The sequence below is a fragment of the Saccopteryx leptura genome, chromosome 3 (genome assembly GCF_036850995.1).
Source record: "Saccopteryx leptura isolate mSacLep1 chromosome 3, mSacLep1_pri_phased_curated, whole genome shotgun sequence".
Classification (NCBI taxonomy): Eukaryota; Metazoa; Chordata; class Mammalia; order Chiroptera; family Emballonuridae; genus Saccopteryx; species Saccopteryx leptura.
This window is the reverse complement of record NC_089505.1, coordinates 79,732,583-79,751,846: the sequence shown is the minus strand read 5'-3', so window position 1 is coordinate 79,751,846 and position 19,264 is coordinate 79,732,583. Positions and strand designations below refer to the sequence as shown.

At 44.4% G+C, this 19,264-nt stretch overlaps 2 protein-coding genes across 2 annotated transcripts in view; one reads left to right on the top strand and one right to left on the bottom strand.

Moving 5' to 3' along the window:
- The window catches only part of LOC136399391 (leukocyte immunoglobulin-like receptor subfamily A member 6), a 367,572-nt gene that overhangs the window by 124,096 nt on the left and 224,212 nt on the right, over positions 1–19,264 (bottom strand). The window lies entirely within an intron of this gene.
- Positions 15,616–18,259, top strand: LOC136397171 (leukocyte immunoglobulin-like receptor subfamily A member 6). The gene is made up of 7 exons (XM_066371744.1): positions 15,616–15,737; positions 15,880–15,915; positions 16,081–16,368; positions 16,515–16,817; positions 17,051–17,347; positions 17,599–17,901; positions 18,216–18,259. Exons 1-7 carry the CDS (start codon positions 15,704–15,706, stop codon positions 18,257–18,259), a joined length of 1,305 nt encoding a protein of 434 aa, XP_066227841.1. The 5' UTR covers positions 15,616–15,703.

The following is a 19,264-nucleotide window of genomic DNA, read 5'->3' as shown; positions in this document are numbered from 1 at the left end:
AGTAAGTGTGCACCCCATGTTAAAAATAGGGCTTTATGGTATACTCCACACTATGCCTGCCCTGAACCCCCTTCCAGACAGCGCCGAATTTGCAGGTCTCACTCAGATTATTTTTGTAAAGCGTGGGGTTGTGAAACACTTGTCAGTGAATTTCAATGGGGTCCACCGAAACCAGACCTAGACATAAGTCTCTTTAGATTAGGAACTAGATTAGGGGGAAGAAGGCCCAATGATGGTTGGGATGAGGACTGTGCTAAAGATAATTGTAACCCTACTATCATTACTATTAAGAAGCCTAAAGACCCAAGTTGGAATTCAGGAAAAACCTGGGGGCTAAGATTATATGTAACTGGACATGATCCTGGTACCTTTTTCACCATTAGAAAGCTTCCTACAAAGAACAGACCTTTCCTAATAGGAGTAGGGAATGTAAGGACCAAGAGAAGATCAGAAAATAAGCAGGGCACTAATGGAACAGGGAACTTAAGGGTTACAGGCAGGTCCTGCTCCTGTTCTGTTAGGAATAACATGTCCAAGGTCATTCAAGAAGCAGAGACAGATAGGGACTCTGGGAGGCTGAGAGAGAAGAGAGAGAAAGAAAAAAAAGAGACAAACATTTGCATTCTATTGGTTAAAAGACCCTTATCAGAAGCTTAGGTTTGGAATTCGCCAATGAGCTAGACCCCAGCCCCTGTTGCTATGCTATGTGCAGCCCCCTTAGCAAATAGGTTACTGCCACATCTGCTTCTGTATTAGGCTTGCTTGCTTAGCTTATAAAAAGATTTAGCTGTGAGCGCTAGGTGCGATTCCCATCTGGAGCTCCTTGTGAGCACAGTGTCTCTGGACACCTCGGGAATTTGCCCCTGCGCAGGTAAAACTGGTCAATAAAGTTACATCTATACTCCTGAAAGTCTCCAACGTTTGTTCTTGTACCTGGTGGATGCTACAGGTACTACCTGGGCTAGTGCGTGGCCAGAGCAGCATATGCACTGGGCTCATCTGGGGGCTCCTCTAACAGGGAGGAAGGGGGCGCAGTTATCTCCTGTCTCCGAGGTACATGGTTTGGCAGGGCATAGGTCACATCCTGGGGTAGTCACAGGCAGCAGCCCAGAGCAGAGGGAGAGTGAAAGGGATGGAACGTGGTTGGGGTTGTGGGAGTCTGGGGACCTGAAGATCATGGGACCCACCTGAATGTCCATTTGCCTGTGTTCTTCTATTTGTCTGACCTTTGTGTATATCAATGTCTCCAACAGAAAGGAAGAAAAGGTGGCCATTCCCTGTCTGAGTCTTGATCTTGAGTGATACCCCTGGGCATATGTCACTCCCTGGGGGACTTCATTGTGCCTGTTCTGCTGCAGAGACAATGTCCCCTGATTCCACTGGTGAAACTCTCCATTCAATTATCCACCTGTAGTCAGAGTGATGATGTTAAACTTTAAATCAGATTAGGTCACTCTCCTAATGGAACCTGCAGGGACTTTCTAAGCTTAGGGACATCTGGATGCTTTTATGGTTCTGACTCTTATCTTAGCACAGCATCTCTTGCCCATTTGACACCAGCCACATGACCCATCCTCAGAACAATGGTGTCCTGCTTCAGGAAATTTGCACCTGTTGTTATTCTTTGTTCCACCTGTCCCCCCACACTTTATCCCCTGGCCTTCTTTTATTTTCTTCACAGCACTTTGTTCTCTGGACACTGTCCCCTTGTTTGCACAGCATCTCCCTCCCCCACAGGTGAGCTGGAAAAGTGTAAGACCTTGTTGCTCAGGGCTGCACTGTGGTCCCTAAATGGAGCCTGTAAGCAATGAGCTTCCATATCTTCTGCTGGTGAATGAATAAAGGGAACCCTGGGGACCTGTAGGTGATTCACTTATTCATGCATCTTCCTGAGACCTGGGGCTGCACAAGGTCAGACATAGGACCAGGAGTCAGCAAAGGGGACCACATAGGAGGGGTTATGATGTCACAAGAAACCAGAAGTGAGCCACAGGAAGATGACCTTGGTTATAAGAAGGAGAGGTCATTGTGGACACTGATGTAAACCAGGTAGGTGACACCAGAAAGTGTCCATTGGATTACAAGAAGGAACAGGAAGTACTGAGTCCCAGGGGATAAAGTGAGGTGGGACATATAGCATGGAGATGACTCACCCATCTGAAAACGGGTCTTCTGGTCCAGACTCAGCCCTGGAGAAGAGTCCCTGTCAGAGATTTGCACCAGAATGTCTCAGCTGATTCTCACTAACCAGTGCTTTAAACAAAGAAGCCGTTTGAGCTTGAGGTTTCTCACAAATAGGAGATGTGCCACCTTGTCTCCTCCTGAGTCTTACTCCCCCATATCTTCAACTTGTTAAGGCAGAGAAGAGTAGAGATAAGGGACAGCATAGCGACTACTCAGAGTGCTCCCGCTCTGCAGATGAAGGAGCCCCAGATCCTGAAAGACAGAGACGCACATGATGTAGTAAGTCATGAGCTGCCTACCTTCTGGGTTCTCACAGCTGTGTACCCACACCAAGGGTACAGTTTCTTTCTAGGCCTTTCTCTGAGGTTTTCCATGATGAGGTCTCAGGAATAGTCTAGGTTCTGTGGAGACACTCAGCCCAGCTATGGATCTCTTCTCACTCCTATGTAAACTGGGAAATGTCCCTCAGTACTCTTGCCTGGTCTGAACTTTTTGCTCAGGGGAGACAGAACCTAGGTTCTCATCCTGAGCCATCCCTCAGCTCTCTGGCTCTAAATAGAACTCACTATTTATTTTCTCAGCTCTCAGAAATGGAATTTACTTCTAATCTTTGACTCATTAAAAAACAAATATTTATTGATCACCTACAACTTGCCAAGTACTTGTGTCAGAACCAGAAATAGATCTGTGACCCAGGAGACCCATTTTCTCTTAAGTCTTCTTAGCAGGATATGGACATTCCAAAGGTAATGTTGCAATTACTCTAACTACATGGGAGAAATGAGAGAACATATAAGAACAACTGAGATGATGACTAGATTGTGGTTGACGGAATGGCTGTTTGAAGAGCTGGATTTCTTTTTTATTATTTATTATCTTTTCCTTAAGTGAGAGGTGGAAGGCAGATAGACAGACTGCTGCATGCCCCCAGCTGGGTACCCACCCGGGAAGCCCCATGCTGGAATGTCTGGCCACTGGGGCCGCTGCTCTGTTGCTTGGCAACTGAGCTATTTTAGTGCCAGAGGAAAAGCCATGGAGCCATCCTTGGTTTTCCAGGCCAACTTGCTTGAAACATTTGAGATATGGCTCCAGGAGGGGAAGAGGTTGTAGTAAGGAGATGGTTGAGGAAATAGATGGCTTCTTCTCTTGTGCGCCTTGACCAGGAATCAAACCCAAGACTTCCACACACCGAACCAATTCTCTACCTCTGAGCAAACCAGCCAGGGCCAAAGCTGTACTTCTAAGAGGTGGGTGTGAGAATATTCTTGAGAGGAAGAAACATTCTAGAGACTCCTAGAGCCAAAGAGATTGTCTATGTCTCTCCAAGATAGGGTGAAGTGGTGGCTGTTCACAGGTGTGCTCTGCATCATGAAAGGATGTTAGATTATGTCTGTAAGGCCAAAGGAACATATAGGGAAGGACCATTAGGGACAGATTGAGTTGTGAAGATCACACATGCCATATGTTACAAATGAAATGCAACAAGTGTAAATAAAAATGAAATATCAAGAGTAATTGAATTCTAATTTTGTGTTTTCAACACTGTCACATGAATGACTTACATAGATTTATCACGCTATCTTCACATACTCCTTAGCAGTCACAGACACGTGTAGAAAAAAAACATGAGAAGAGATCTTAGTGTTACTTCTAGTCCTGTGCTCTCAGCTGGGAGTTTGAGTAGGAATTTTCTAGTTCCACAGAGCTCTGAGAAAACAGATATGGAGAAGCACAGAAGTGGTCAATAGCCGTGTGTGTGTGTGTGTGTGTGTGTCTTGTGTGTCTGTGTGTGTTCATAGGGTAACTGCACCAGTTTGGTTGAGAGAAGCAGAAGTGAGAAGTGAGATTAGGAGGGTCACATCTGGATGGTCATGAACAGCCTTTTGTCCACAAAGAAGAGTCAAAACTTTACTATGAAGATGGTGAGGAACCTGGAAGAATTTTGAGCAGATATGAATACATTCTGAAAAGGGATTGAAAAAATTAATGTGGAGTGTGAAGTGGAAAAGGAAGTGAGGGTGTCAAACTCAGAACTTAGGAAAATGATGGACTTGCCTGCTTTCTTTATGTAAGTGAAGGGTGACCTTCCCTCCCTACTCTGGTTGACTGGAGACACCAACGTGCTCTCAGAAACAGTGAGCCATGTGGTGATGGGAGGGACAAAACTTGGGGGGGGGGTGTCTTTACAATATACTTCTGCTCACACAAGAAAGCGAAACTCTCCCTCTTGGCCCTGAAACACAGGGTCTACTTCTTACACAGTTTCCACTAGACTTTCTGTTTCTGTGAACAGAGAGAGATCTCTCTCTCCTTCAGGTCATTTGGGTCATTTCTACTTCTTCAGAACACCTTTAATCCTGGGTGTTGCTCTCTTCCTCAAACTGGAGACTCTAGAATTTAGAGAAACTTAACATTCTTTCTGAAGGCAGTAAAACACACTGATACACTTTAAATATAAATTGTGGCACCACCACATCCTGAATTGTTTAAGGACACTTGAGCAGCCTACTTCCTTCTTGGTCTCATTTCTTTATTTTCACCACAGTAATGCCAACCACACCCCAACAAATGTGCTGATAATTCAACCTACTTGATATATGAAGGAGGAGAAAACAGTCACTCAGATTTAGATAAAGATGTTGGAGCTTTAAGATTTTGAAAAGAAAGATACTGTATCCGCTGAAGCACAGGGGAGAATGCAGACTCAGACCACTTGTGTAGAGTCAGCTGAATCATGACAGAGACACTTGAAGTGCAGTGAGAAGATCATGATCTTTTCACAATGTGAAGTTAGACCAGTTAGGTGAGTGTATGGAACATCTTTCATATCTGCTTCACACCATACACAATATTGAAGTCAAACTGACTACAGAATAAAATGTAAAGAGTAAATCACTGACATTTCTTTAGGAGAAAAAAACATAGAAAAATATTTTTATACCATTGTAAAAGCAAAGCATTCTTTAGATGGATATCAAAGCATGAACTTAATGAAAAATTGGAATTCACTAAAAATAAGATTCTGAGGTAATTTATCACTAGAAAACCCCCACTGCACAAAATACTCAGGGGTAGGTTATTTGACCCATACAAAGAACAAAACAAACCAAATCTACAAGTAAAAGCCCCAATAGGGTTAAAATAAAAACAAAGATAATCTATGACAAAAATTAAAAAAAAAGGCAAGAGGGAAAATATCTGAAGTAGCAAAGGAAGCACTCATAAGTCAAAGGACTTGTATATATGAAAATTTTTCTTTTAATAACCCTAATGGTAGCCACCCACAAAAGATCAATTACTGAAGCAGAAATCTTAAAAAAGAGAAAACAGAGAAAAGAAGTATGAAATGCCATCTAATAAAGACAACTGACAGAAACACAAAAGAGAAGAACCAAACAAGACACAGAACTACCAGAAAACAAAATATAAAATGGTTATAGAAAATCCGCAAGTGTCAATAATTACTCTAAATATAAATGGACAGAACTCACCAATAAAGAGGCACAAAGTAGCAGAGTGGATCAAAAAGCAAAACCCCAACTGTATTCTGCCTTCAGGAGACACATCTAAGCTGCAAGGAGAAAAGTAGACTCAAAGTGAGAGGTTGGAAAAGGATTCTCTAAAGCTAATAATACCCAAAGTAAAGCAAGTGTAGCCACACTAATATCTGACAACACTGACTTTAAGACAACAAAGATAAAAAGATAGACCTTTCATATTGATAAAGGGGACACTATATCAAGGAGACATTACATTTCTTAATTAATGTGCACTGAATCAGGGAGCACCAAAATATATGACATCTACTAACAGATCTAAAAATAGAAACAAACAAAAACACAATCATACTTGGAGATTTAAACACACCATTGGTAGCTTTAAATCAATCATCCAAACAGAAAATCAATAAAGAAATATCAGCCCTAAAAAAAACACTGGAGCAAATGGGCATAATAGACATTAACAGGACATTTTATCCCAGAACATCAGATTATACATTATTCTCCAGTGTGCATAGAATATTCTCAAGGATATGTTCCATGCATGCTTAAGGATATGTTGGACCACAAAACTAACAACAAATGCAGGAAGATGGAAATTATGCCAAGCATATTTTCTGACCATAAACCTTTTAAATTAGAATTCCACTGCAAAAAGAAAGAAAAGAAACCCACAAAAATGTAGAAATTAAACAACATACTTCTAAAAAAATGACTGTGTCAAAGAACAAATAAAATCAGAGATCAAAAGATATAAACAGACACTGGAGAATAACAACATGAAATATCAAAACTTCTGGAATGCAGTGAAAACAGTAATTAGAGGGAGGTTTATATCATTACAGGCTTATATCAAGAAACAAGGGAGGTCCCAATTAAGCAACCTAAAATAACAGCTTAAAGAACTAGAAAAGAAGTACAAAAGCAACCCAAAGTCAGTAAAATATAGGAAATATAAAAATTAAAGCATAAACAAAAATAGAGAACAACAAAACTATAAAAAATTAATACAACAAAGAGATGGTTCTTTGATAAGCTCAAAAAGAAATGACAAATCCCTGGCTATACTCACTAAGAAAAAAGGGAAAGGACTCATATAAACAAAATCCAAAAGAAAAAAGGAGAAATTACCACAGACGTTATAGATATACAAAAGGCCATGCTAAAATACTAAGTATTCTTATTGATCAATGTCACCCCATTAAATTTAATTTTCTAAATAAACCTAAAAATCTATAGAAATTAATAAGTAAATTGTGTGTGTGTTTTACTGCCTTTGAATAGGAGCAATATCTAACCCTAACTTAACTCTAACCCTTCCATAAAACTTATGTAAACCATACACTCATGTTTATATTTCTTATTCATATAAAATTCAAGAAACACTGGATAAGATTCTTCTGTGGGTGCCCTCCAGATGGGGTGAAGCTGTCCACGACACAGTGCTGAATTTACCCTCACCTTCTCTGACATACAAAATGAGAGGTCATTAGGGGAGATAGTCACTGGCCATTGTCTTGAGGAAAACCCTCTATGTACACATGCACGTTTTTTGTCAAAATTTAACCAACTGTGAATCAGCATGACTTCCTGAAACTAGGAGAACTGTCCCAGCTTCTGGTATCTGTGATGACAATATTGATTTCACTTTGCAGGTTGCTGCTGTTCACCCAGGAGGAAAAGTGCTAAACTCTCAGTGAAAGTTTTTTTGGCAGAACTCTTGATGAATTCTTCAGGTGTTAAACTGAAGCTCAAGATACAGTAATATCTTTAAGGGGATGGGAATATACAAGAAAAATAAGAATGCCAATGGCACCTGACGAGGCGGTGGTGCAGTAGATGGAGCATCGGACTAGGATGCGGAAAGACCCAAGTTCGAGACCCCGAGGTTGCCAGCTTGAGTGTGGGCTCACCTGGTTTGAGCAAAAGCTCACCAGCTTGGACCCAAGGCTGCTGACTCGATCAAGGGGTTACTCGGTCTTCTGAAGGCCCATGGTCAAGGCACATATGAGAAAGCAATCAATGAACAACTAAGGTGTCACAGCGAAAAAATGATGATTGATGCTTCTCATCTCTCTCCATTCCTGTCTGTCTGTCCCTATCTATCCCTCTCTCTGACTCTCTCTCTGTCTCTGTAAAAAAAAAAAAAAAAAGAATGCCAATGGCAACACCTCAGAAGACAGAGTAGAAGGAGAAGAAATGTTTAAATATGTATAAGACAACAAAGATAAAAAGATACAAAGATAGACCTTTCATATTGATAAAGGGGACACTATATCAAGGAGATACTACATTTCTTAATAAATGTGCACTGAATCAGGCAGCACCAAAATATATGACAACTAGTAACAGATCTAAAAATAGAAACAAACAAAAACACAATCATACTTGGAGATTTAAACACACTATTGATACCTTGTTTTTGAAATACATCTTCCTGCGTTTTTGTATAAGGGATACAAGTTTCAACTAAATGGCTAAAGGGGAAAGTTTGTGCACTTGAAACACAGATAAATATGGCTCATGGCCCATTAACAGGAAAATAACTAAATTCAGACAGACCAGAAAGTCAACACCACCAAATGTCTAAGAAAATCCTGGGCTCAGGGAAACAATAAAGACCTTATTCATTTCTGTGTGTATGTGTGTGTGTTTGTGTGTGTGCTTGTGTGTGTGTTAAAGAGACAAAAAGAGATAGAGAGAGGGACAGATAGGAACAGACAGGTGGGAAAGGAGAGAGATGAGAAGCATCAATTCTTTCTTGCAGCACCTTAGTTGTTCACTTTTTGCTTTCTCATATGTGCCTTGACTGGGGTGGGGGGCTAAGTACAGCGAATGACCCCTTGCTCAAGCCAGTAACCTTGGTTTTAAGACAAGAAGCATGAGGTCATGTCTATGATCCAGTGCTCAAGCCAGGGACCCCATGCTCAAGCTGGTGAGCCTCTGCTCAAGCCAGATGAGACCATGCTCAAGCCAGAGAACTCAAAGTTTTGAACTTGGGTGTTCTGCATTTCAGTCCAATGCTCTATCCACTGAGTCATCACCTGCTCAGGCACCTCACTCATTTTTAAATGACTAAACTCACTATGTCTATGCTCCATACATTTCACTTCCCTTCTCAGATGCCTTCACAGAGTTAATTAAATAAAAGAATGCATTGAACATTATACATTAAAAAGAAGTAATGCAGCATTATTCACAATAGCCAAGATAGGGAAGCAACCCAAGTGCCCAACAATAGACATATGAATAAAAAATGGTGCTTATACATACAATGAAATATTACTTGGCTGTTAAAAAAGTGAAATCTTGCCCTTTATGATAGCATGGATAGACCTAGAGGGTATTATGCTAAGTGAAAGATATCAGTCAGAGAAAGACAAGTACCATATGATTTCACTTATATGTGTAGTTGAAAGACCAATATGAACAAACTAAACAGAAACAGACTGACAGATAAGAGAACAAACTGATGACTTCCAGAGGGGAGGGGAGTTGGGTGACAAGGTGAAACAGGTGAAGGGATAAAGAACTACAAATTGGTAGTTTCAAAATAGCCACAGAAATGTAAAGTACAGCATAAGGAATATAGTCAATAATATTGTAATAACTATGAATGGTGCCACATGGGTACTGGAAATACTATGCTGTACACTTAAAACTAAACTAAATAATTTTGAATGTAAACTGTAGTTGAAAAATAAATATATAAAATAATAAAAAGCCTTAAGGTTCTATAAAAACAGAAAACTAATACAATGTTTTAAGTTATGAATTGGATAGTTTCTTTTATTGGAAAAGGAAAGAATCTAAGCACAAGTTAAAAGTGCTTTGTGTGGGATGTGATGTAAGGTTCTTGATTAAGGGTCACTTGAGGCCAGTCTCTTCATGTTCTTTCATCCAGTTTCCAACCCACCTCCCCTCTGACAGCCTAAAATTCTTCATAACAGATACAGACAGACAGCAATACGGTGATAGTCAGAGAGAAAGAGGGCTGGGGTTTGGTGGAGGTGCACAATGGGAGGGAGAATGGGGACAGAAAGAGACTTTGCTTGCAGTGTTAGGCACACAATGCAATGTGCAGATGATGTTTTATTGACTTGTACACTCGGTTTGACATTGGCAAACCAATGTCACCTCAATAAATTCAATTTTTAAAAATGAATCACTTGAAACACAATCCCCAGATTGGCATTGGTGTGTACAGCCTTTACTGAGATATAAATATTTCTACTTAAAATATGCAATATTACTCTGCACAGTTAATTTAAAAGCACTCTAATGTCATATATTATTTCCACCAAAATAAATTTAAAATATTTTGTACTTTATATTTTCTTTTATAATGTGATTTTATATTTATGTGACTTTTTATTAATACAGATTTATTTTTATATCTGTATTATTAGGGCGACGTTGGTTAGTAAAATTATATAAGTTTCAAGTGCACAGTTCTACACTATATCACTTATAAACTATACTGTGTGTTTACCACTCAAAGTCATATTTCCTTTTCTAACTACATATTTCATCCTTTTTAATCTCTTCATCATTTCCACACCTCTTTTTTCCTCTGGTAACGACCACACTGTTGTTGTCTTTGTCTATGAGTTTCTGTTTGAATGTTTGTTTCTCTTATTTCTTCATTTGTTGCTTTTAGTTTTATATCCCAGATATGTGTGAAATCATGTGTGACTTTTTCTGTCTGACTTATTTCACTTAGCATACTCTCAAGATTAATGCATGTTGTTGCAAATGGCAGTATTTTATCTTTTCTTGTGGGTGAGTGGTATTCTGTTGTATACATGTATCACAATATTTTTATCCAAAGAGCTAGCCAAAGACACTCTGATTGTTTCCATGTCTTGACCACCATGAATAGTGCTGCAGTGAACATAGAGAAATAAAAACAAAATTAAATAAATGGAGCTATGTAAAACCAAAAAGTTTTAGACAGCAAAAGAAATCATCAGCAATACAAAAAGGCTACCAACTGAATGGAAGAATATATTTGAAAACAACACCAAAAAAAGGTTAATACCTAAATATATAAAATCTTTATACATTATTATTAACCAATGTCAAATGAATAAATTCAATTTTAAAAATGAAAAAGTAATAAAGAATAAAATAATAATAAGAAGGCCTGAATGGACCTTTCTCCCAAGAAGACACACAAATGGTCAACAGATACTGAAAAGGTGTTTATCTTCAAAATTTGTTAGAGAACTGCAAATCAAAACTACAATGAGCTGCCACCTCACACCTGTGAGATTGGCTATTATCAACAAGACAAGTAAATCTAGTGTTGGAGAGGCTGTGGAACACCAGAAACCCTCATTCACTGCTGGTGGGGATGCAAACTGGTTCAGCCACTATGGAAAACAGTATGGAGATTTTTCAAAAAGATGAATAGAGCTACCATATGGCCTACCAACTCCTCTTTTGTGTATCTACCCAAAAAATTTGAAAACTTTTATTCATAATGATATATGTCACTTTTATCTATGTCCATGAGTCTCAGTTTTATATTCCAGAAGGAGGGGGACATGAGAGAGGGGGTAGGGGAAAAGGTGTAAAGAGGGACAAATATATGGTGAAGAAAAAGGATTTGACTTTGAGTGATGGGCATACAACATAATCAACAGTTCAAATGCTTTTCAATCATTTATCTGAAACCTATGTACTCTTATTGATCAATGTTGCCCTGTTAAATTTCATTTTCTCAATAAAATTAAAAAAAAAGATCACTTAAATTTGGAAAAGACAAAAAAAAACAAACACAACACCAACAACAACAATAAAAGTCTATAGCTCTCCTATATGCCAATGATGAAACTTCGGAAAATGAACCAAAAAAAAAAAATAACAATTCTTCATAAATTTAATTTTCCAAATTAAAAAAAACAAAAACAATTCCTTTTACAATTGCAACAAAACCAAAAAAATAATAAAATATGTAGAAATAAACCTAACAAAAAATATTAACTTTCTAAATAAATTTTAAAAAATGAAAATTTAATTTAATGGGGTGACATTGATCAATGAGTACATAGGTCTCAGATAAATGTTCCTATAGCATGTGAACTATTGATTGTGTTGTGTTCCCATCACCAAAAGTCAAGTCATTTTTCATCACCATATATTTGTCCCACCTCATATCCCTCCTCCATACCTCTCCCGTATCTATTCTCTATTAACGGAGAATTTGAACAAAGCAGCCATTGTATCTTGTCTATGATGGCACAGCCCATAGTTGGGGCATGTCCAGAGCCCTGAGTTAACGCCTGAGCATGCCCTGACCGGAAAACACATTGCAATTGGGGTGAAGTGACTTACATGAGCCTGTGTTATATTAAACTTGCAGAAAGTGTGCCCAATTCTGGGACTTGAGTAATTTTATTATCAAAGGGATATGGAAACTCACTATAAGTGACAGTGTGCATCTAACAACTTGTCTCTAATGAGTGACCTTTCCAGATATTCTATTTTCCCTTATAAGCACACACAGTTTACTCTCAGTGTGTTCACACAGGAAAACTCAGAGAGAGCTCTCCATAAACACCTATATTTTTGTTCTAAAATTAAAACCACAAAAAAATGAACTTATTTTTCCTGCATGTGTGCAGGACTCTGTGTGTGTATGAGTGTGTGTTTGTCTCTGTGTGTGTTACTGGGTGAATGAAGAAGGAAAAAAGTGGTCTGGGGACAGTCAGGGATGGCCATGGGAGACCATGGCTCTCTGTCCCTGTGAGCACCTGCTGGGGAGACCCTGAGTTGCTGCTTTAGGGACAGAAGCCTGCAAACCTGCCATTGCTGTGACACAGTGTCATCTCTTTCTCCGCCCCAGGTACCACCATCCTGGGCTGCAGGGTTGCTAGGGACCTCGAATGCACCCTCCAGTGCCTTGCAAACATGGTGGTGTTTAGAGTAGAAATGAGGGAGCCCTGGTTCCTTGTCAGCCTGGTCCCTGCAGGAACCCCCCTGCAGCTTTATTTGTTAAAGCTGCACATGCTGGTGCTGGAATGTGTGAGATATCCTAGAGAGAGCGATTTCTCCTTCTCTTACCTGCCTCTTGTCTGCTCCCAGGTATCTGGGCATCCTCAGTCTACAAGTCAGGACCCTGGAACCTGGGCAGGTGTCTGGCAGGCTGCGAACACACTGAAAAACATGAGCTTAAATAAGTTTTAAGAATATTTAGTGAGCAGCACATACATTTAGGTCTAAGTGCAGCTTAACATGCCAGAATTTGGAAGCAAAGGATATAGAAAGGTGTGAGGCAGGGATGCATCTCACCGTGTTCCATAGACCCACCCAACTGGTCTAGCACCACAGATACAAAACTCCATGATCTCCCCAATGCACTGCAGGGGTCTCTGTCATGATCCATGTGACTCTATCTGAGGGTCTGAGACTGTTTTTTTTTTTCTTCTTTCACTGGACAAGTAATCTCTGCTTTTCAATTTCTAAAATTTCTAAAATCTCCACCTGGATTTGAGTGACTCATTTACTGCCTCCATACCTCAGTCAAGGAGGAGGTGGAGATGGAGGAGGAGGAGTTGTAGGAGGAGGAGGAGGAGGAGGAAGTGGAGGAGGAGGAGGAGGAGGAGGAGGAGAAAGAGGTAGAGGTGGAGGAAGAGGAGAAGAAGAAGGAGGAAAAGGAGGAGGACGAGGTGGAGGAAGAGGAGGTGGAGGAGGGGGAAACGGAGATGGAGATGGAAGTGGAGGTGGAGAGAGACCCTGCTGCTCACAGAAACAGAAACAGAAAGTCAGGTGGAAACTGTAAGTAGAACCTGTGTTCCAGGACCCAGAGGCAGAGCTGGGCTCTCCTGTGGGGGCAGAGTGTATGACACAGTCCCTGCCCCAGGCTCATTTCTCCCCAACTTCTTGGCTCACTGTCTCTGGGGGGACCTTGATGATTCCAGTCAACTGAGACAAGGGAAGGTCACCTTTCACACCCAGCAAGGCAGAGTCAACTTCCTTCACTTTCCTGAGGTTTCAGTTCCACCCCTCATTCCCTTCTATAGTTCACCCTCCACATTAATCTTTCCAATGTAAATTTCAGAATCAGTTTATTTCTGCTCAAAATCCTTCCAAGATATTCCTTGTCTTCAAGGGGAACTCCAGACCCTTCTTTCTGACCTAGAGGCTGGTCATGATCATCCAGGTGTGACCCTCCACCCTCAGCTCTCACTTCAGTTTCCCTCAGTCAGTCTGGGTCAGGTACCCTCTGAATGCACACACACTTACACTCACACACTCACAACATCTGTTGTTGACCATTCACTTGCTCTTCATATCTGCTTTCTTTTTTTTTTTATTATTATTATTATTATTATTTTTTTTTTTTTTCATTTTTCTGAAGCTGGAAACAGGGAGAGACAGTCAGACAGACTCCCGCATGCGCCCGACCGGGATCCACCCGGCACGCCCACCAGGGGCGATGCTCTGCCCACCAGGGGGCGATGCTCTGCCCACCAGGGGGCGATGCTCTGCCCATCCTGGGCGTCGCCATATTGCGACCAGAGCCACTCTAGCGCCTGAGGCAGAGGCCACAGAGCCATGCCCAGCGCCCGGGCCATCTTTGCTCCAATGGAGCCTTGGATGCGGGAGGGGAAGAGAGAGACAGAGAGGAAAGCGCGGCGGAGGGGTGGAGAAGCAAATGGGCGCTTCTCCTATGTGCCCTGGCCGGGAATCAAACCCGGGTCCCCCGCACGCTAGGCCGACGCTCTACCGCTGAGCCAACCAGCCAGGGCCCTTCATATCTGCTTTCTTAGAGCTCTGTAGAACTAGAAAATTCCTGCCTAAGGCCCAGCTGACAGCACAGGTCTAGAAGCAACACTGAGATTGCTTCTTCTCATTTCACCTCTGTACATGTGTCTGATGCGGGCTATGCAGGATGGCATGAAAAATCTATGTAAGCATTCATGTGACATTTTTGGAAACACAAGAATTGGAGTTAAGTTACTATTGATATTATATTTTACAGACATAGGTTGCATTTCTCTAATTCATTAGTAACACATGGCACATGTGATCTTCATAGTTCAGTCTGACACTAACAGTCCATTCCTATATGTTCCTTCTGCATTACAGATATAATCCAACATCGTTCCCTGGTGGAGAGCACACCTCTGACCAGCCACCACCTCTCCCTCTGTTGCTCCTGTTCAGAGGTTGCTCAGTGGTAGAGCGTTGGCCTGGCGTGCAGAGGTCCCGGGTTTGATTCCCGGCTGGGGCACACAGGAGAAGCGCCCATCTGCTTCTCCACCCCTCCCCCTCTCCTTCCTCTCTGTCTCTCTCTTCCCCTACTGCAGCCGAGGCTCCATTGGAGCAAAGATGGCCCGGGCGCTGGGGATGGCTCCTTGGCCTCTGCCCCAGGCGCTAGAGTGGCTCTGGTCACAACAGAGCGAAGCCCCGGAGGGGCAGAGCATCGCCCCCTGGTGGGCAGAGCATCGCCCCCTGGTGGGCGTGCTGGGTGGATCCCAGTCGGGCACATGCGGGAGTCTGTCTGACTGTCTCTCCCCATTTCCAGCTTCAGAAAAATACAAAAAAAAAAAAATAGTCTCATTCCTATCTTATAGGACTCCACCTCCTCAGACAGGCACTCCATCACCAACATCTAGTCATGGTTCCAGTTCTCATATTTTCTTTCATTCCTCCTTTTGTCAGTATAAATAGTGAACTCTATTGAAAGCCAACCACTTGGGGGTCGACTCAAGTCAAGAACCTGGGTTCTGTCTCCTCTGAGCAGGAAATCAGACCAGGCACAGTCCTGGGATCAGAGGAGATTCTAGTTCTGGGCGGAGTGTCTCCAGGGGCCCTGAACTCTGCCTAAACACTCGTCATGAAAAACGCAGAGCCAGGCTCATGGGGCGGGGATGTCCTTTTGCTCTATGCCCACAGCTGTGGGAACCCGGAAGGGCAGCAGCCCGTGTCTCACCACATCCTATGCGTCTCTGTCCTTCAGGGTCAAAAGCTTCTCCATCTGCACAGCGGGAGCACTTCGAGCAGATGCCATGCTGTCTCTCCTCTCCGCTCTTCTCTGCCTTGGTGAGTTGTGGACATGGGGAGGGGGCAGCAGGAGGGAATGGGGTGGCTACATCTTCATCTTTATGGGGAAGTTGGGATCCTCTTAGGAAGGGAAGGAGTTCAGACATGTGAGTGCAAATCTCTGACAGAAACTCTTGTCCAGGGCTGAGTCTGGGCCAGAGGACCTGCAACGACACAGGTGAGTCCTCCCCAGGCTCCATGTCCCATCTCTTACTTCACCCCCTGGGGCTCAGGAGGGAGCACAGGGGTTCTGGGCTGAGGTGATAGAACAGGAGGGTGTTGGGTTGAGCTGGGGAATGAGGGAGGGAGGGTATTTGTAATGCAGCCTCTGGTTTCCTTCCAGGGACCCTCCCGAAACCCACCATCTGGGCTGAACCAGGCCCTGTCATCCCCTTGAATAGCTCTGTGACCATCTGGTGTCAGGGGCCCCTAGAGGCCCAGGAGTTCCATGTGTATGAAGAAAAAAAATGTGCCCTTTCGAAGACACAGAGCACACAGAAACCCAGGAACAAGAAGAGCTCTTTGTCCATCACACGCATGACACAGGGTGATGCAGGGAGATATTACTGTAAATATCAAAGCTCCACTGACTGGTCAGAGCGCAGTGACCCCCTGGACCTGGCAGTACCAGGTAAGGAAACACTCAGGGTCCCAGACTCAGGCTTTGCCTTCGGGAAGGGGTTCTGCTCTCAGGGAGTCTCCCCTCTCACAGCCCAGCCCTGGGGGACATGAGAGAGGGGTGAGCCCCATCTAACACACTGCCGCCTCCTCTCCTAGGATCCTACAGAAAACCCAGCCTCTCAGCCCTGCCCAGCCTTGTGGTGACATCAGGAGGGAACGTGACCCTCCAGTGTGGCTCTGACATGGTATTTGACCGATTTATTCTGATCCAGGAAGGAGATCGCAGTGCTTCCCAAACCCTGGACTCACAGCATTACCCCAGTGGAAGGTTCTGGGCCCTGTTTGCTGTGAGGCCTGTGACCTCCAGGCACAGGTGGACATTCAGATGTCATGGTTGTTACAGGGATAGGAAACAGGGCTGTTCACAGCCCAGTGATGCCCTGGAGCTCGTGGTCTCAGGTGAGTCTCATTATTGTCTTATCCAGGGATTAACACACTAGACACTAATTCATGGACCCAGACATAGTTTAGGCATTCTTGCTGTTAGAGCAACCCCATTGGAGAGGGCAGGGTGAGGGGAGCACAGAGGTTCCTGATCCAGACAGAGAGAGAGACAATGAGACCTGGGACAGCACAGGAGAAGACATTGTATGGGAGGACCAGCCCCTGTAACTCATGTCTGGTCTCCCCAGGTGTGTCTCAGAAGCCCTCCCTCCTGAACCAGCAGGGCCCCATTGTGGTCTACGGACAGAGCCTGACCCTCCAGTGTCACTCTGATATCAGATATGACAGATTTATTTTGTCCAAGGAAGGGCAGCCTGACCTTCCCCTGAGCCTTGTCCTGCAGCCCCAGGCTGGGCTCTCTCAGGCCAACTTCTCTCTGGACACTGTGAGCAGCTCCCACGGGGGCCGGTACAGATGCTACGGTAGATACAACCTCTCCTTCGAGTGGTCAGCCCCCAGTGACCCCGTGGACATCCTGGTGGCAGGTGAGGGGCCTGTAGGTTCACTCAGGGACCCAGACTCTGCACAGGCCCTGCTGGGGGATCTCAGGTGGTGATGGGCAGAGTGAACGTGCAGGGTCCCAGGGAGGGAGACAGAGAGAGACAGGGGGTGGGAGGGGAGGGGAGACTCAGAGAAACAGAGACAGACAGGAGGAGGGTCCTCAGAGAGAGGCCTGCTGACTCTCAGGTCAGAACAAGGTGGCGGGCAGCCCCTCACCCACCCTCCCTCTCTCTAGGACGGCTCCCTGACAGACCCTCCCTCTCAATGCAGTCGAACAACATGGTGAACTCAGGAAAGACCGTGACTCTGCTGTGTCAGTCACAGAGCCCGACAGACACTTTCCTTCTGTCCAAGGAGGGGACAGCCGATCCCCCCCTGCGTCTTATATCAGAGCTCCGAGCTCAGCAGTACCAGGCAGAGTTCTCCATGAGTCCTGTGACCTCAGCCCACGGGGGGACCTACAGGTGCTACAGGTCACAGAACAGCAACCCCTACCTGCTGTCACACCCCAGTGAGCCCCTGGAGCTCCTGGTCTCAGGTGAGAGGACAATGATCCTGTCCTTTCTGAGCTCAGTCTAAGGGCCTTGTCCCCAGAAAGCATCAGGCTGGATGGGAGAGAGGGGGCTGTAGGTTTGCTCACACAGGGGACATCAGCCAATAAGAGACCCTGTCCCCCCTCTCCACCTGTTTCACCCATTTGGGTCCAGATGTGTCAAGTGGGCAGCACAAGTTTCTTGGGGAGGTTATAGTGCAGACATAGGAGAGAGTCTGAGTGATTTGTGGACTTCAGGGTCACCAGCAGCTCCTCATCCTCTTCCTGTCCACATTCTTGTGATCCTCTGTAGGTCTCAGACCCACACCCCCAGGGCCCATCTCCAGAGCTGATGAGTCACTGAGAACTCTGTTCAGAGGGAGCACAGACCACCCAGGGCAGTTCTATCAGGGGGTCCAGGGTCCCTCACACACTCAAGCATGGGCTGTGTCCCAGGGGCTGGGAGGCAGGCAGAGATGCTGAGATCCACAGTGCTACCAGAGCTCTGAGGCCAGCAGGTGACAGACAGGTGTTCATAGCAGAGGGTGGTTTTGGAACCCATCCTTGGGGAGGGACCACTGAGCTCAGTGGGGAGATGGCAGCCCTGACCCTCCTTGTCTTCCCGGTTCCAGAAGGCTCTGAGAATCTGTCTCTCTTCCCCACAGAGTCAAGCCCACCGAGGGGTAAGTGATGGACTTTGTGGGGAGGATGTAGCTGTGTCCATGGGGGACAGGGGCTGAGTCACGTGGGGGTTCAGGCACCTCTGGAGATGCTGTCATATACATAACTTCCCCTGTGTGGTCTCAGTGTCCCCAAGTGTAAAAGGAGAGAATCGTGGCCCAGAACTCAGATTTTCTTTCAGTTCTGGTTCTGAGCTCCTGGGAGAGGGGGCTCACAGGGAAGCCTCCAGCATGTGATGTTATGGAGAGTGTCCCCTCTGTAGCAGTGACGGTGACACTGTACCAGAAGAAATAGACTGGTCCATTCCCTCAGCATAGGTGCTCAGCTCAGAGGAGAGAGTGGTCAGGAGACAGTCCTGGGTCAGTTCCTGGCTCTTCTGCTCCTGCTGTGGGGCCAAGCTGTCCATTCTCTTGTCTGGTTCTCGTCTCCTCATCCCTGGTCCCATCCTGCTCACAGGCTGCTGTGAGGTCAGGTGACAAAAGGGGCTTCACAGGTCTCAGGAACGAAGCTCCCACAATGCAGCCCAACATTTTCAAGGGGGGGCATTAGGGCCCCTCAGGGTGCAGACAGAACCCAGGAGCAATGCAGAGTTCAGTCCACATCCCTGCCCCTCCCATGTCCCTGCTATACTGAAGACAGGTAATAACAAAGGACCTTCAGCTCCGGATGGGACATGGACAGGCACCTG